The sequence below is a fragment of the Salvelinus alpinus genome, chromosome 3 (assembly GCF_045679555.1).
Source record: "Salvelinus alpinus chromosome 3, SLU_Salpinus.1, whole genome shotgun sequence".
In the NCBI taxonomy this organism is placed as follows: domain Eukaryota; kingdom Metazoa; phylum Chordata; class Actinopteri; order Salmoniformes; family Salmonidae; genus Salvelinus; species Salvelinus alpinus.
The window spans coordinates 74620885-74636424 of record NC_092088.1 but is presented as its reverse complement, the minus strand read 5'-3'; the positions used below and the strand labels follow the sequence as shown (position 1 = coordinate 74636424).

General features: G+C 42.0%; 1 protein-coding gene across 15 annotated transcripts; it reads left to right on the top strand.

The window, feature by feature from the left end:
- The first annotated feature begins 220 nt into the window (after nt 1–220).
- On the top strand, nt 221–12408 carry LOC139571319 (BTB/POZ domain-containing protein KCTD5-like). 15 transcript variants are annotated; one of them, XR_011674272.1, is made up of 8 exons: nt 222–695; nt 6573–6681; nt 7353–7444; nt 7863–8006; nt 8547–8672; nt 9493–9595; nt 10033–10092; nt 12270–12408. XR_011674272.1 is itself a non-coding variant. In XM_071394083.1 (7 exons), the coding sequence occupies exons 1-7, from the start codon at nt 351–353 to the stop codon at nt 12300–12302; spliced, it is 861 nt and encodes a 286-aa protein (XP_071250184.1). In that variant the 5' UTR covers nt 221–350; the 3' UTR covers nt 12303–12408. The 15 variants fall into 15 exon arrangements, 12 of the variants coding, with proteins under 12 accessions (XP_071250184.1, XP_071250180.1, XP_071250183.1 ...); XR_011674271.1 differs by having other exon boundaries at nt 7860–8006; XR_011674273.1 differs by having other exon boundaries at nt 223–695; nt 7863–7958.
- Nucleotides 12409–15540: the final 3132 nt, after the last annotated feature.

The window sequence follows — 15540 nt, the reverse complement described above, 5'->3', positions numbered from 1 at the left end:
ATCGAAACGTCACGCCAGGGTAAGCCTACACGAAACTCATCCCTTGTTTTAAGTGTTTCTAAAATCCCCTATGGGAACAATGAATGGTGGAAAAACGATTGGAACCATTTCCCTGTTTGATCGATAGGTTTTATGGGTGTTATGACACCTCCACTGTGGGGCTCTGTGAAGGAGTACAAAAATGAAGGTGCCTTGGCTTCAAAACAGCGTCCTCTGTTGGTAATCTCTGTGTGTATATATAAAAATCGTTGGGCGGAGCTCGAGACAACGAGGTACACCGTTTGAAAGAGAGGAACCTTAACGGCGGTGGGTACGCACGCACGCTATTGCATCCATTGCTATTTTTCCTAATGGCAACGGAGGAAAAAAGGAAATCGGTGCCGCAGGCTGTATCAGCAGTCGGCTCGTTACCGATACCTCAGGGCTACAATAATAATAACAACAACAACAATAACAATAAAGACGGCGAGGTAAGCGAGAATACGACCACCTCGAGCGCTACCGAATCAAGTGGGACGGAAACGCACAGCATCGGGAACGGTTGTGGAGTCAATACAACAGTGGGAAATAACGGGAAATGGGTCCGTTTGAACATCGGCGGTACCGTATTCCTCACAACGCGGCATACCCTACTCAAAGAACAGACTTCCTTTCTCTATCGGCTCTGTCAACAACAGGACTTGCATTCGGACACGGTAAGAAGAGAATTGATCAAGCGCTTGTCTTCGCTTTGATCAAGATGACATCCGAATCTGATAAGGCAAGAGGAATGAGTGAATGGTACCCCCACCGGATATGGCTCTGGTACTGCAATGACAAGTGGGTCAGGTGGATGTGCAAATGCTGCCTCATTCAGGCCTGTGTAGCGTGTCTATGCTCGAACACCTGTTACCTAGGGTCGGATTTTCGAGACTAGAGGGGTGGTGGCGTAGTATTAAAAAAAATCTACAGGTATACAGTGCCTTCAGAAAGTATTCACACCTCTTGACTTTTTCCACATGTTGTTATGTTACAGCCTAAATTCAAATTGCATTGAATGTAGATTTTGTGTCACTGGCCTATACAGAATACACCATAATGTCAAAGTGGAATTATGTTTTTAGAAATGTTTACAAATTAATTAAATGAAAAGCTGAAATGTCTTTAGTAAAAATGTGCTTAACAAGTCACATACATTGTGTGCAATAATAGTGTTTAACATTATTTTGAATACCAAATCTCTGTACCCCACACAACAATTATCTGTAGGTCCCTCAGTCCAGCAGTGAATTTCAAACACAGATTCAACCACAAAGACCAAGGAGGTCTTCCAATGCCTCGTAAAGTAGGGCACCTTTTTATTTATTTTACCTTTATTTGACTAGGCAAGTCAGTTAAGAACAAATTCTTATTTTCAATGACGTCTAGAAACAGTGGGTTAACTGCCTTGTTCAGGGGCAGAACAACAGATTTGTACTTTGTCAGCTCGGGGATTCGATCTTGCAACTTTCGGTCTTGCAACCTTTCAATCTACCTATTGGTAGATGGGTAACATTGAATATCCCTTTGAGCATGGTGAAGTTGTTAATTACACTTTGGATGGCGTATTAACACACCCAGTCACTACAAACATGCAACTGCTCGGGATTTCACCATGAGGCCAATGATGACTTTAAAACATTTAGAGTTTAATGGCTGATAGGAGAAAACTAGGGGATAGATCAACAACATTGTAGTTACTCCACAATACTACCGGTAACCTCAATGACAAAAGAAGGAAACCTGTACAGAATACAAATATTCCAAAGCATGCATCCTGTTTGCAATATGGCACTAAAGTAAACTGCAAAAAATGTGGCAAAGAAATGAACTTTATGTCCTGAATACAAAGTGTTATGTTTGGGGCAAATCCAACATAACACATCACTGAGTACCACTCTTCAAATATACACTGCGAGACAAATTCACCTTTCAGCAAGACAATAACCTAAAACACAAGGCCAAATATACACTGGAGTTGCTTACCAAGACGACATTGAATGTTCCTGAGTGGCATAGCTACGGTTTCCACTTAAGTCGTATTGAAAATCTATGGCAAGACTTGAAAATGGCTGTCTAGCAATGATTAACAACCAACTTGACAGAGCTATTATTGCAAATATTGTACAATCCAGGTGTGCAAAACTCTTAGAGATTTACCCAGAAAGACTCGCAGCTGTAATAGCAGCCAAAGTTGACTCTAACATGTATTTACTCGGGTGTGACTACTTATGTAAATTAGATTTCTCTATTTAATTTTCAATACATTTGCAAACCTTTCTAAAAACCTTTTTACTTTGTCATTATGAGGTATTGTGTGTAGATGGGTGAGATTTGTAAAACTTTTTTTAATCCATTTTGAATTCCAGCTGTATGTGGAATAAGTCAAAACGTATGAATACTTTCTGAAGGCACTGTAGGTTGTCAACATGTGACTGATCTGTTCATGAAATACCGTACATCACTAACGCAGTAGGGCTATATAATATGATTAATTTCAGAGTGACTGTCTGTCTTTTTGTAGCCTATGATTACAGATGGTCTCGTCCCTTGGCCACATACATAACCCAGTGTTGTACTGTCAGTTGATTGGCTCCTGCACCAGTGGCCACAATGAATAGATGAGGCGCATCGTCTGTGTGACCTTTTATTTTTCTAACTTGATCACTAATAATCAGATCAATTTGAGTGCTCTTCTTGACCATTGATGGCCTGATCAATCCTGCTCTCCTCCACATCTATATGTGGTTCGTTTATTTCAGACATTAGGCTGGATATGAGTCAAGCAAGACCTGATGAGAAGTTTGATATGTGCCCTAGCCTACCACGCAAAGGCACTATGGATTTATTTTCCCTGGTTGACACAGACATGCTCAGGAAAGTGATATCACAACCTAAGCCTTTGTACCTGCCTTCTCAATCCTATCCCCACCACCTTCTTTAAAACAGTGCAAGCTATAGTAAATCACTTCCTGTTCATAGGCACTTTCCCCACTGCAGTAAAAACTGCTATGGTGAAACACCTTCTGAAGAAGAGTAATCTAGATTCTTCAGCTATTAGCAATTTTCAGACAATCTCCAACCTTCCATTCTTAAGTAAAACTCAGTGGAAATTGGTTTTCAAACAGCTAAATTATTTTTTTAAAGTGCCAACTGTATTTTAGAAGAATTCCAATCTGGTTTTCATGCCCACAACAGCACAGGGAAAGCCTTAGTTAAAATGGTAAATGAGCTTAGAGCCAACAGATACCAAACAGCTCTCTGTCCTTGTACTCTTGGATTTATGCTTTTGGCCACGATGTCCTTCTGAACAGACTGAAGTAGTGGGTTAGCCTCTCTGATCCAGTTCTAAATTGGTTTAGGAGCTATTTAACTGGTCAAGAGTGTTTTTGTCACCCTTGGTGAACATAACTCAGAGAAAATCCATATCACATGTGGTGTTCCACCAGGTTCCATTTTGGGTCCGGTTAAGTTTGTTACCCTTCATTTTAGATTCTGACCAAAATAGCTTTTTACCACCTGAGGAACATTTCCAAGATGTGGCCGTTTCTATCTCAGGCTGATACAAAGAAGCTCATCCATGCTTTTATTACAAGCAGGTTTGACTACTGTAATTCTCTCCTGTCTGGTCTACCCAAGAAAGCCATTGGTCAACTGCAAAACCTACAAAATGCTGCAGCACGGGTAGTGACCAAGACCAGACGGAGAGCACACATTACACTGGCTTTAAAGTCTCTGCACTGGCTGCCTGTGAGTTTTAGAATTCATTTTAAGATTCTTCTATTGGTTTTTAAATCAATCCATGATTGTGCACCCCAATACATGTCAGACATGCTTTTAAGTTATGTACCCAGTAGGTCCCTCAGGTCCTCTGGAACTGGCCTTTTAACTATCCCAAAGCCTAGGACCAAGAGGCATGGAGAGGCAGCCTTTAGTTATGATGCCCCCAGCCTCTGGAATAGCCTGCCAGAGAAACTGAGGGGGGCTCAAACTGTGATCTTAAAACACACCTTTTTAGCTTTGCTTTTCCTTAGGGTGCTTTTTAGTCTTTCAGTTTGTATTGTTCTACTTTTTTTTATCCTCTTATGTTTGTTGTGTAGTAAATGTTTCTGTTTATTTCTATTTTTTCCTGTGAAGTGCAAGCTATATAATTATAGCTTGATTTGATTAGTGCACTAGTGTCCATGAGTCTCACTCCTCCTCTCCTTCCTCTCTCACTCTGGTGTCAGTTATTGTTTTCTCCTTAGAATAAGTCAAATGATTATATGTGTGTCTGTCTCTGTGTTGAGACAAACACCCCTGTTTTCCTAACAGGTATTTCCTGTGGGACCCAGTGAGGCCCCCATAGGGACCTGGAACTAGGCTAGGCAAACTGTGTAGTTCCTTGGGAAAACGCCGGGTAAACGATTAACACACCAGGTGAGGGTTGACTTTTCCGTGACGGCTGTTTAATTGGCCGACCGGTGGCGGTGTGGCTGAACAAATAGGACAGGAAATACAGAGAGAGAGAGTAGATCATTTTTCATCTTCACCCTCGCTGTGTGCCTGTGCGTTCATGTTTCACTCATAGCAATGGTACTGAGATATTCTGGTGTTGTCATCATACATGACAACACCGGTCTAAGGCACTGCATCTCAATGCAGGAGGTGTCACTGCAGTCCCTGGTTCGAATCCAGGCTGCATCACTTCCGGCCGTGATTGGGAGTCCCATAGGGTGGCGCACAATTGTCCCAGTGTCGTCCGGGCTTTGCCGGGGTAGGCCGTCATTGTAAATAAGAATTTGTTCTTTACTGACTTGTCTAGTTAAATAAAGAATACATTAAAAATAATATTAAAAAATACATACTGTCATGTCCAATGAGGAGATGTCTGTCTGTCTGTCCTCAACTGCAGTTGCTCTGGGTTGTCTCTCCCTGCCCAGCCCCCTTTTCCCCAGCACCTCTACCTCTGCTCTTGTCTATCTCCCCTTTATCTCCCTCTCGCTCCTCCTTTCTCCAGTGTCTGCCAGCTCTCGTCAACAGTCCATTCTCCTTTTCTCTGCCTGGCTCCCAAGACTCATCTTCATTCAGCTGAGTGCCTCACTTACCCTCCATCCCTCCGGCCCATCTCACTCTTGCGCCCTCTCTCTCATTCTGATCTGATCTGCAGGCTCTCATTCTTTAAGGAATGAGGAAAGGGCCTTCCCCAAACTATTGCCACAAAGATGGAAGTACAGAATTGTCTAGAATGTCATTGTATGCTGTAGCGTTAAGATTTCCCTTCACTGGAACTAAGGGGTCTAGCTTGAATCATGAAAAACAGCCCCAGACCAATATTCCTCCTCCACCAAACTTTACAGTTTGCACTATGCATTAGGGCAGGTAGCGTTCTCCTGGCATCCGACAAGCTCAAATTTGTCCGTCGGACTGCCAGATGCGTGATTAATCACTCCAGAGAACACGTTTCCACTGCTCCAGAGTCCAATGGCGGCGAGCTTTACACCACTCCAGCCGACGCTTGGCATTGCGCATGGTGATCTTAGGCTTGTGTGCTCAGCCATGGAAACCTATTTCATGCAGCTCCAGATTAAAAGTTATTGTGCTGACATTGCTTCTAGAGGCAGTTTGGAACTCGGTAGTGAGTGTTGCAACCAAGGACAGACGATTTTTATGTGCTTCAACACTTCGCAGTCCCATTCTGTGAGCTTGTGTGGCCTACCACTTCGGGGCTAAGACGTTGTTGCTCCTAGATGTTTCCACTTCACAATAACAGGACTTACAGTTGACTGGGGCAGCTCAAGCAGGGCAGAAATTTGACTAACTGACTTGTTGGAAAGGTGGCATCCTATGACGATGCCACGTTGAAAGTCACTGAGCTCTTTAGTAAGGCCATTCTACTGCCAATGTTTGTTTATGGAGATTGCATGGCTGTATGCTCAATTTTATTCACCTGTCATCAACATGTGTGGCTGAAATAGCCGAATCCATTAATTTGAAGGGGCGTCCACAGACTTTTGTATATATAGTTTACTTCTCTCTTTCTGCTCTTCTGCTAGCTCGCTCCACTCTGTTCCTGTTCCTCAATCCCTCTCTGCCAGTCTCCTTTTTTAAAACTCCTTGGCCTCTCTCTCATCTCTCTCTAGTGTCTGTGTTTGAGGATGGATGCCTGGGGCTGGTTGAGTAATCAGCAGGAAGGGAGCACTCTATGGAGATGCTGTAAAGGCACTGGCAGGCCATCAGCCAAGAAAGGGCCAAGCCATGTGAATGTAACAGGCTCTCTCTCCAACTCTCTCTCTCCCTTCTCTCCATGTCTCTGTGCTACTCTCTCTTCATTCTTAGCCCCTAGCTCTCTCTACCCCCCCATCCCTAGGCTGTAAGAGAGACTCAATCACTAATTATCGTCCTTCTCAACAAAAGAGGACTTTTGCTGTTAGTGTATAACAGGTAAACGCAAGGGGGTTTCAACCCTACATATTGACCAAAACCCAATAGACTAGAATAGCGCAATAGAATAGCACTTAATATTGATCTCCTATTCATACTAGTAATTCCTATGGTTCTCTCCTCTACTGTAGGATGAGACAGGGGCCTATGTGATAGACAGAGACCCCACCTACTTTGGCCCCATCCTCAACTACCTGCGACACGGCAAACTAGTCTACAACAAGGAGTTGGCTGAAGAAGGTACTGGATTACGTTTGGTATTTTTTGACATGTACTACATAATGTGTTATGATGCCATTTTTAATGCATTGTAAGACTAGCAATAAGCATGCAGCAGTGGTGCGTGGGTAAAATCACTGGGGAAGCCAGAAAAAAAGCCATACTTCAACCTATGTGTTGTGATAATTGAGTTGCTTTCTCTATAACCTGTTAGTTCATATTCCTTGACACCGTGATATATAGGTCTAAGGCCGAGACAATAAGAAGATACAGTGGCAGAATAAATTCAACCACAACGTCCACGTCCACAAATGTCCACAAAGCATATTGCATGGAACAAAAAGTTATATGACCTACAGCATGGTCAAGCAAGTTAATGTTTCCGACATTTTCGGACTACTAAACAACTATTGATTTAGAATTACATAAGTTACCCAAGTCGCAAACATTTCAACATCATCTAATAACCTATGCTTAGTCTAAGACAGTTTTAAAAATATAGATATATTTCACCTTTATTTAACCAGGTAGGCTAGTTGAGAACAAGTTGTCATTTACAACTGCGACCTGGCAGTGACAACTAAAAGATACCAAAAACAATTTAGTCCAATCAACATAAGATATGTATGATTTGGTTGTCCATGGTTCTGATTTCTCTCTCTCTGTGTGTGTATGTGTGTTCTCTCTCCCAGGTGTGTTGGAGGAGGCTGAGTTCTACAACATCACTCCTCTGATCAAACTGATCAAGGAGCGGATCCTGGAGCGGGACTGTAAAGTCACACAGGTCAAACACACACACTGTACATAAGTGGCCGAGATATACACAAATACAAGGTGGCTACAGGTTAAAACAACAGACTCGCACCCAGTGCTTTGTGCAGAAAGTTCTGCCATGTTTCCCTCTGTATTTTCTAGTATATTCCACCCATCCCCTCTGTCCTGTCTACATGATGTCTCCTCTTTAGTATTTCTGTTATGTATCTCTCTATCTTCCTCTCTCTGTGTTATACAGTTTACTGCCCCTTGGCTACACAAACACTGCCTCCCTCTACCCCCTCCTTTTCACCCACCACCCCTCTCGCTCTCCCTATCCTCTTTCTCTCTGCCTTTTCCTTCCTTTCCTTAGAAACATTTCCTTACAAACACCTATCACCTTCTCCAACTTTTGACTACTCTGTCTTACTCTCTCCGTCTATCAGCAGGTGCCTCCTAAACATGTGTACCGGGTGTTGCAGTGCCAGGAGGAGGAGCTGACTCAGATGGTTTCCACCATGTCGGACGGCTGGAAGTTTGAGCAGGTCAGCGTACGCGCCTGCAGAAAGCCCCGCACTGGACTGCTCTGGACTGTGGGTTGGACTCGCTGCTCCTCTACCACCCTCCCAACCAATCAACTCCTTTCCTGCTCTCTGTTACCCAATCAGAGCCTCAGAGGAAGACTAATCAGAGACCAAGGCCCAGTCCTAATCTGCTCACAAAGACAGCCTCCTTTTCACATTTCCTTCCCCTCAGAAGAAGACTGATCTAAACAGACATGTTGTGTTGCAAACACAGACCAGTGATCATAAGGGGAAGGAGATGCAAAAAGGATGCGGAGCTAAGGAAGTTCCAATAGAAGCTACCATATGTTGTCACATTGACAGTTTAGTAAAGAGTATTGAGTGATGCTGTAATGCTAAACATTGCCGTCACTGTGACAGGGTGTACAGTTCAGTCTCACAACCTGTAGTTTTAGTGCTGCTAAGCTGTCCTCATCTGTCCCTGCTCTCTGCATGAGCATCCATGGGCTTACCTGCTGTGATATGGGGCCATCTCGCTCTCTCTCTCCTCTCTCCGTGTGTGTGTGTGACTCACTCGCTCTTTCTCTTCTCTCTCTGTGCGTGTGGTAGATGGTGAACATTGGTTCGTCGTACAGCTATGGGACAGAGGACCAGGCAGAGTTTCTGTGTGTGGTGTCCAAGGAGCTACACACACCTGGCTCAGGCCTGGGCACCGAACAGAGCCACAAGACCAAGGTGAGACTGACACACAGGAAACACACACGGGTACACATGCGTCAGATGGATATACTTCTACATTGTACACCATTCACCTATCACCATCATTCACTTCCACCAAGGTCTGAAGTAGCAGGATATGGATCTGTACCTGTGTGACATTTCTCCTCATCCAAGATGATCTCAGCATCCTTTGATCTTAGTCTCGACATTCTCCACTCAAACATGCCAAATGTCCATTTAAATTTTATTTTTTACCCCTTTTCTCCCCAATTTCGTGGTATCCAATTGGTAGTTAGTCTTGTCTCATCGCGGCAACTCCCATATGGACTCGGGAGAGGTGAAGGTCGAGAGCCGTGCATCCTCCGAAACACAACCCAGCTAAGCCGCACTCCTTCTTGACACAATGCCTGCTTAACCCGGAAACCAGCCGCACCAATGTGTCGGAGGAAACACACCTGGCGACCGTGTCAGCGTGCACTGCTCCCGGCCCGCCACAGGAGTTGCTAACACGTGATGGGACAAGGACATCCCTGCCGCCAAACCCTCCCCTAACCCGGACGACGCTGGGCCAATTGTGCACCGCCCCATGGGTCTCCCGGTCGTGGCCCGGCTGCGACAGAGCCTGGACTCGAACCAGGATCTCTAGTGGCACAGCCTTAGACCACTGCGCCACTCGGGAGGCAACACTCCAAATGTCACACACACATCTCCCAAATGTAATTCACAAGCACATTCACTCTATCATCCATATGTTCTCTCTCTCTCTCCATGATACTCATCAATCTGTTCATTATTTTTTGTTGTTTTTTATTCTCCACATTTTATTCGAGGGAAGGCTTCAGAGGTGCAGGAGGAGGAGGGAGGAGAGAGAAATACCACCCTGAATGAGTGCAAAAGGGAATGACAGTCTTGTGTCAATGTTCCAAGGACGTGAATGGGTGAGGATCCATGCTAGTGTTGTTGGCTGGTGGTGGCGAGTAGCGGTAGTAGACCGTGTGATCAAAAGGGATCCAGGGCTATTTCACAGCATGGCATTCCCTTACCCCAAACTCAACACAGTAATCAAAGGCCAAGGATGGACTGTAACTGGATGGACTTATTTTTTAAAAGATTTTTACAATATGTAGAGAAAAAAAGCAGGCCTTGAACTTTTGCTCCCCGTCAAAAAAAGTTGGCTTCTATTTGTTTGAAATACTAATTGTGATGCCAGAGAGCTTGATATTGCTCTGGGGCCTTTGCGTCCTGCCTGGGACATGATCTGATCAGCGGCATAACCCAGCTGTTCTGATGATGAGCTAGTCTCCCTAGGAAGATGGGTTGCCTCTCACATGAACAATGCCCTAATTGCCTGTTACGAACCTCTTTGGCCCTGCAGTCTAGGGGGGATGGAAACGAGACCCGTAACATATCTCATGCAAATCAACCCAGTGAAAAAGTAAGTGAGAACTAAAAAACCACAGACAACTTAAATCTACCGTCAAACACTTCAGGTTTATTTTAAACACACGGTAATGGGGTGTGGGAAAAAGGGTCTGAGCTGGACCCAAGGAAATAAATAATAAATATCCAAACAAACCCCTAAGCTAGTCTAGCCTGCTTTAAAACTTCTTACGGCTGAGATCCCGTTAACAGTGTACTACAAGTGTACTACCTTTACACTTGTGTGTATAAGGTAGTAGTTGTGGATTTGTTAGGTTAGATTACTTGTTGGTTATTACTGCATTGTCGGAACTAGAAGCACAAGCATTTCGCTACACTCGCATTAACATCTGCTAACCATGTGTATGTGACAAATAAGATTTGATTTGATTTGATTTAACAGGATCGACTTGACAACAGCCACTGAAAGTGCAGGGCACCAAATTCAAACAAAAGAAATCTCATAATTAAAATTCCTCAAACATACAAGTATTTTACACCATTTTAAAGATAAACTTGTTAAGGCTTTACGACGAAAGCCCACCATCTGCTTATGTTAGGTCAGTACCTAGTCACAGAAAAACACAGCCATTTTTCCAGCCAAAGAGAGGAGTCACAAAAAGCAGAAATAGAGATAAAGGTTAGTGATTAATTTTGATGATCTTCATCAGATGACACTCATAGGACTTCATGTTACACAATACGTGTATGTTTTGTTCGATAAAGTACATATTTATATCCAAAAATGTTAGTTTACATTGGCGCGTTATGTTCAGTAATGTTTTGCCTCCAAAACATCCGGTGATTTTGCAGAGAGCCACATCAATTTACAGAAATGCTCAGAATAAACATTGATAAAAGATACAAGTTTTATTCATGGAACTTTAGATAAACTTCTCCTTAATGCAACCGCTGTGTCAGATTTCAAAAAAACTTTACGGAAAAAGCACACCATGCAATAATCTGAGTACGGTGCTCAGACACAAAAACAAGCCATACAGGTACCCGCCATGTTGTGGAGTCAACAGAAGTCAGAAATAGCATTATAAATATTCACTTACCTTTGATGATCTTCATCAGAATGCACTCCCGGGAATCCCAGTTCCACAATAAATGTTTGTTTTGTTCGATAAAGTCCATAATTTATGTCCAAATACCTCCTTTTTTTGTTTGCGCGTTTAGTTCAAAAATCTAAATTCATGACGCGCAGGCCAGATGAAAAGTCAGAAAATTCCATTACAGTTCGTAGAAACATGTCAAACGATGTATAGAATCAATCTTTAGGATGTTTTTAACATAAATCTTCAATAATATTTCAACCGGATAATTCCTTTGTCTTTAGAAACAAAAAGGAACGCTCATGCTCATGCCACTCTGGCAGACCTCTGACTCATTCAGCTCCCATTCCCACCTCCTTTACAGTAGAAGCATCAAACAAGGTTCTAAAGACTGTTGACATCTAGTGGAAGCCTTAGGAAGTGCAATATGACCCCATAGACACTGTATATTCGATAGGCAATGAGTTGAAAAACTACACACCTCAGATTTTCCACTTCCTGGTTGGATTTTTCTCAGGTTTTTGCCTGCCATATGAGTTCTGTTATACTCACAGACATCATTCAAACAGTTTTAGAAACTTCAGCGTGTTTTCTATCCAACTATACTAATGATATGCATATATTAGCAACTGGGCCTGAGTAGCAGGCAGTTTACTCTGGGCACGCTTTTCATTAAAATGTGAAAATGCTGCCCCCTATCTCAAAGAAGTTAAAGGTCTCTCATTACCAATGCAATGACATGGAATAGCCCTGACCTTTTGTGTAGTAGTGGTATTAGTGTATTTTACAGTTCACATACACACACACCATTTTACTTGTACAAGTGTAAAGGGGACATAGTTTGGGAAAACTGCACAAAGTGGAGCTGCTGCATTTTATGTTTATCCAAACACCAATTAATCAATCAAGCGTATGTTGTTGTTGTTTTCCATCCACAACAAGCGGACACACACTATTACTGTCACCATCGTCACCATCAGCATCAAACATGACATTTCTGTGAAAAGATTGTTTCCCATGTTGTCCAATCCAAGCTGATCCACAGTTTGAAATGTTTCTCAATACTATGAAGGGTTATATGAACATGATAATCTGTCTTTAAAGATGGTTTCTCTTTTCTCTGCTTGTCTTCCAGCTTTTTCACATCCATGGATCCCGGATGTACTAGAGAGATATGTATTTTTTTAGCTTGACATTCCATTATGTGTTTGTTTATATATTTTGTATTGTTGTTGCTTTGGGAAAAAAAACTACCAATAAATGCTCAAACATTATTTTCTAATATTATTGAAACATAAGCAGAAATGTCCCTCACGCCAACATTTCAAAATGTGAGAGACAGATGTTAGTAAAAGCATTTTGTATAAATATCATTTTAAAATTTATTTTAGTTCTAATCACCACTGAAGTCATGCCAGTGAATGAATCTTAGTCAAATAGATTTGACCAAAAACAATGGTTGAAAAGCATTGCAAATCAATGTCCTCATCCAAATATGAAAAAGGGTATGAAATTCACACGTGGAATATGATTCATAAGTAAGTTGTTATTGTTGTTTAGACCTGTTCTGTTTGGTCTGATGCTAGATACAGAAGTGAGACATGGGCCTGTGGTGTGTCTGACATTTAGTGAGATTCATACAGAAAGAAAGACGGACATCAACTAACCGGCCACAGTCAGCAACACACACACACACACACACACACTCTCTCTTTCACTCTCACTCACACACACACTCCCCCGATTTCTCAATTCAATTTCAATTCAATTTAAGGGGTTTTATTGGCATGGGAAACATATGTTCACATTGCCAAAGCAAGTGAAATAGATAATGAACAATAAGTTAACAGTAAACATTACACTCACAAAAGTTCCAAAAGAATAGAGACATTTCAAATGTAATATTGTCTATATACAGTGTTGTAATGCTGTGTAAATAGTTCAAGTACAAAAGGGAAAATAAATAAACATAAATATAGGTTGTATTTACAATGGTGTTTGTTCTTCACTGGTTGCCCTTTTCTTGTGACAACAGGTCACAAATATTGCTGCTGTGATGGCACACTGTGGTATTTCACCCATAGATATGGAAGTTTATCAAATTAGATTTTTTTTCTAATTCTATGTGGGTCTGTGTAATCTGAGGGAAATATGTGTCTCTAATATGGACATACATTTGGCAGGAGGTTAGGAAGTGCAACTCAGTTTCCACCTCATTTTGTGAGCAGTGTGCACATAGGCAGACCTGGATCCCAAGAGAAGACAAGCTATGAGGGCCTTTCTCAATAGCAAGGCTATGCTTACTGAGTCTGTACATAGTCGCAGTTTTCCTTCAGTTTGGGTCAGTCACAGGCATTGGATACGCTCTGTTTAGGGCCAAATAGCATTCTAGTTTGCTCAGTTTTTTTTGTCAATTCTTTCCAATGTGTCAAGTAATTATCTTTTTGTGTTATCATGATTTGGTTGGGTCTAATTGTGTTGCTGTCCTGGGGTTCTGTGGAGTCTGTTTGTGTTTGAACAGAGCCCCAGGACCAGCTTGCTTAGGGGGCTCTTCTCCAGGTTCATCACTCTTTAGGTGATAGCTTTGTTATGGAAGGTTTGGGAATCACTTCATTTTAGATGGTTGTAGAATTTAACGGCTCTTTTCTGGATTTTGATAATTAGCGGGTATCGGCGTCTTTTCTGCTCTGCATGCATTATCTGGGGTATTTTGTTGCAGAATTCTGCATGCAAAGTCTCAATTTGGTGTTTGTCCCATTTTGTGAATTCTTGGTTGGTAAGTGTATCCCAGACCTCACAACCATAAAGAGCAATGGGTTCTATAACTGATTCAAGTATTTTTAGTCAGATCCTAATTCGTATGTTGAATTTTATGTTCCTTTTGATGGCATAGAAGGCCCTTCTTGCCTTGTCTCTCAGATCGTTCACAGCTTTGTGGAAGTTACCTGTGGCGATGATGTTTAGGCCGAGGTATGTGTCCTTTTTTGTGTGCTCTAGGGCAACGGTGTCTAGATTAAATTTGTGGTCCTGGCAACTGGACCTTTTTTGAAACACCATTATCTTTGTCTTACTGAGATTTACTGTCAGGGCCCAGGTCTGACAGAATCTGTGCAGAAGATCTAGGTGCTGCTGTAGGCCCTCCTTGGTTGGGGACAGAAGCACCAGATCATCAGCAAACAGTAGACATTTGACTTCAGGTTCTAGTAGGGTGAGGCCGGGTGCAGCAGATTGTTCTAGTGCCCTCTCCAATTCGTTGATATATATGTTGAAGAGGGTGGGGCTTAAGCTGCATCCCTGTCTCACCACCTGGCCCTGTGGAAACAAAGGTGTGTGTTTTGCCAATTTTATAATGTTGTATTTTTTCCCCCAACACCACTTTCCATCAATTTGTATAGCAGACCCTCATGCCAAATTGAGTCAAAAGCTTTTTTGAAATCAACAAAGCATGAGAAGACTTTCCCTTTGTTTTGGTTTGTTTGTTTGTTTGTCAATTAGGGTGTGCAGGGTGAATACGTGGTCTGTTGTACGGTAATTTGGTAAAAAGCCAATTTGACATTTGCTCAGTACATTGTTTTCACTGAGGAAATGTGTGAGTCTGCTGTTAATGATAATGCAGAGAATTATCCCACGGTTGCTATTGACGCATATCCCACGGTAGTTATTGGGGTCAAATTTGTCTCTACTTTTGTGGATTGGGGTGATCAGTCCTTGGTTCCAAATATTTAGAGTTTTAGTATAGCCAGTTGGAATTTGTGGTCTGTATATTTTATCATTTCATGTAGGATACAATCAACCCCACAGGCCTTTTTGGGTTGGAGGGTTTATATTTTGTCCTGTAGTTCATTCAATGTAATTGGAGAATTCAGTGGGTTCTTGTAGTCTTTGATAGTTGATTTCTAAGATTTGTATTTGATCATGGATATGTTTTTGCTGTTTGTTCTTTGTTATAGAGCCAAAAACATTGGAGAAGTGGTTTATCCATCTCCATTTTGGATAGATAACTCTTCATGTTATTTGTTTAGTGTTTTCCAATTTTTCCAGAATTAGTTAGATTCTGTGGATTCTTCAATTACATTGAGCTAATTTCTGACGTGCTGTTCCTTCTTTTTCCGTAGTGTATTTCTGTATTGTTTTAGTGATTCACACTAGTGAAGGCGTAGGCTCAAGTTTTCTGGGTCTCTATGTTTTTGGTTGGACAGGTTTCTCAATTTCTTTCTTAGGTTTTTGCATTCTTCATCAAACCATTTGTCACGGTTGTTAATTTTCTTAGGTTGTTCGCTTGAAATTTGTAGATTTGATAGGGAAGCTGCGATGTCAAATATACTGTTTAGGTTTTCTACTGCCAAGTTTACACCTTCACTATTACAGTGAAACATTTTGTCCAGGAAATTGTCTAGAAGCAATTT

Coding starts and splice junctions, on each gene's coding strand:
- LOC139571319 (XM_071394078.1), top strand. CDS start 351: ATGGCAACGGAGGAAAAAAGGAAATCGGTGCCGCAGGCTGTATCAGCA. Junction 7,445..7,859: donor GGGACTGTAAAGTCACACAG/GTCAAACACACA, acceptor TCCGTCTATCAG/CAGGTGCCTCCTAAACATGT. Junction 8,673..10,032: donor AACAGAGCCACAAGACCAAG/GTGAGACTGACA, acceptor TTGGCCCTGCAG/TCTAGGGGGGATGGAAACGA.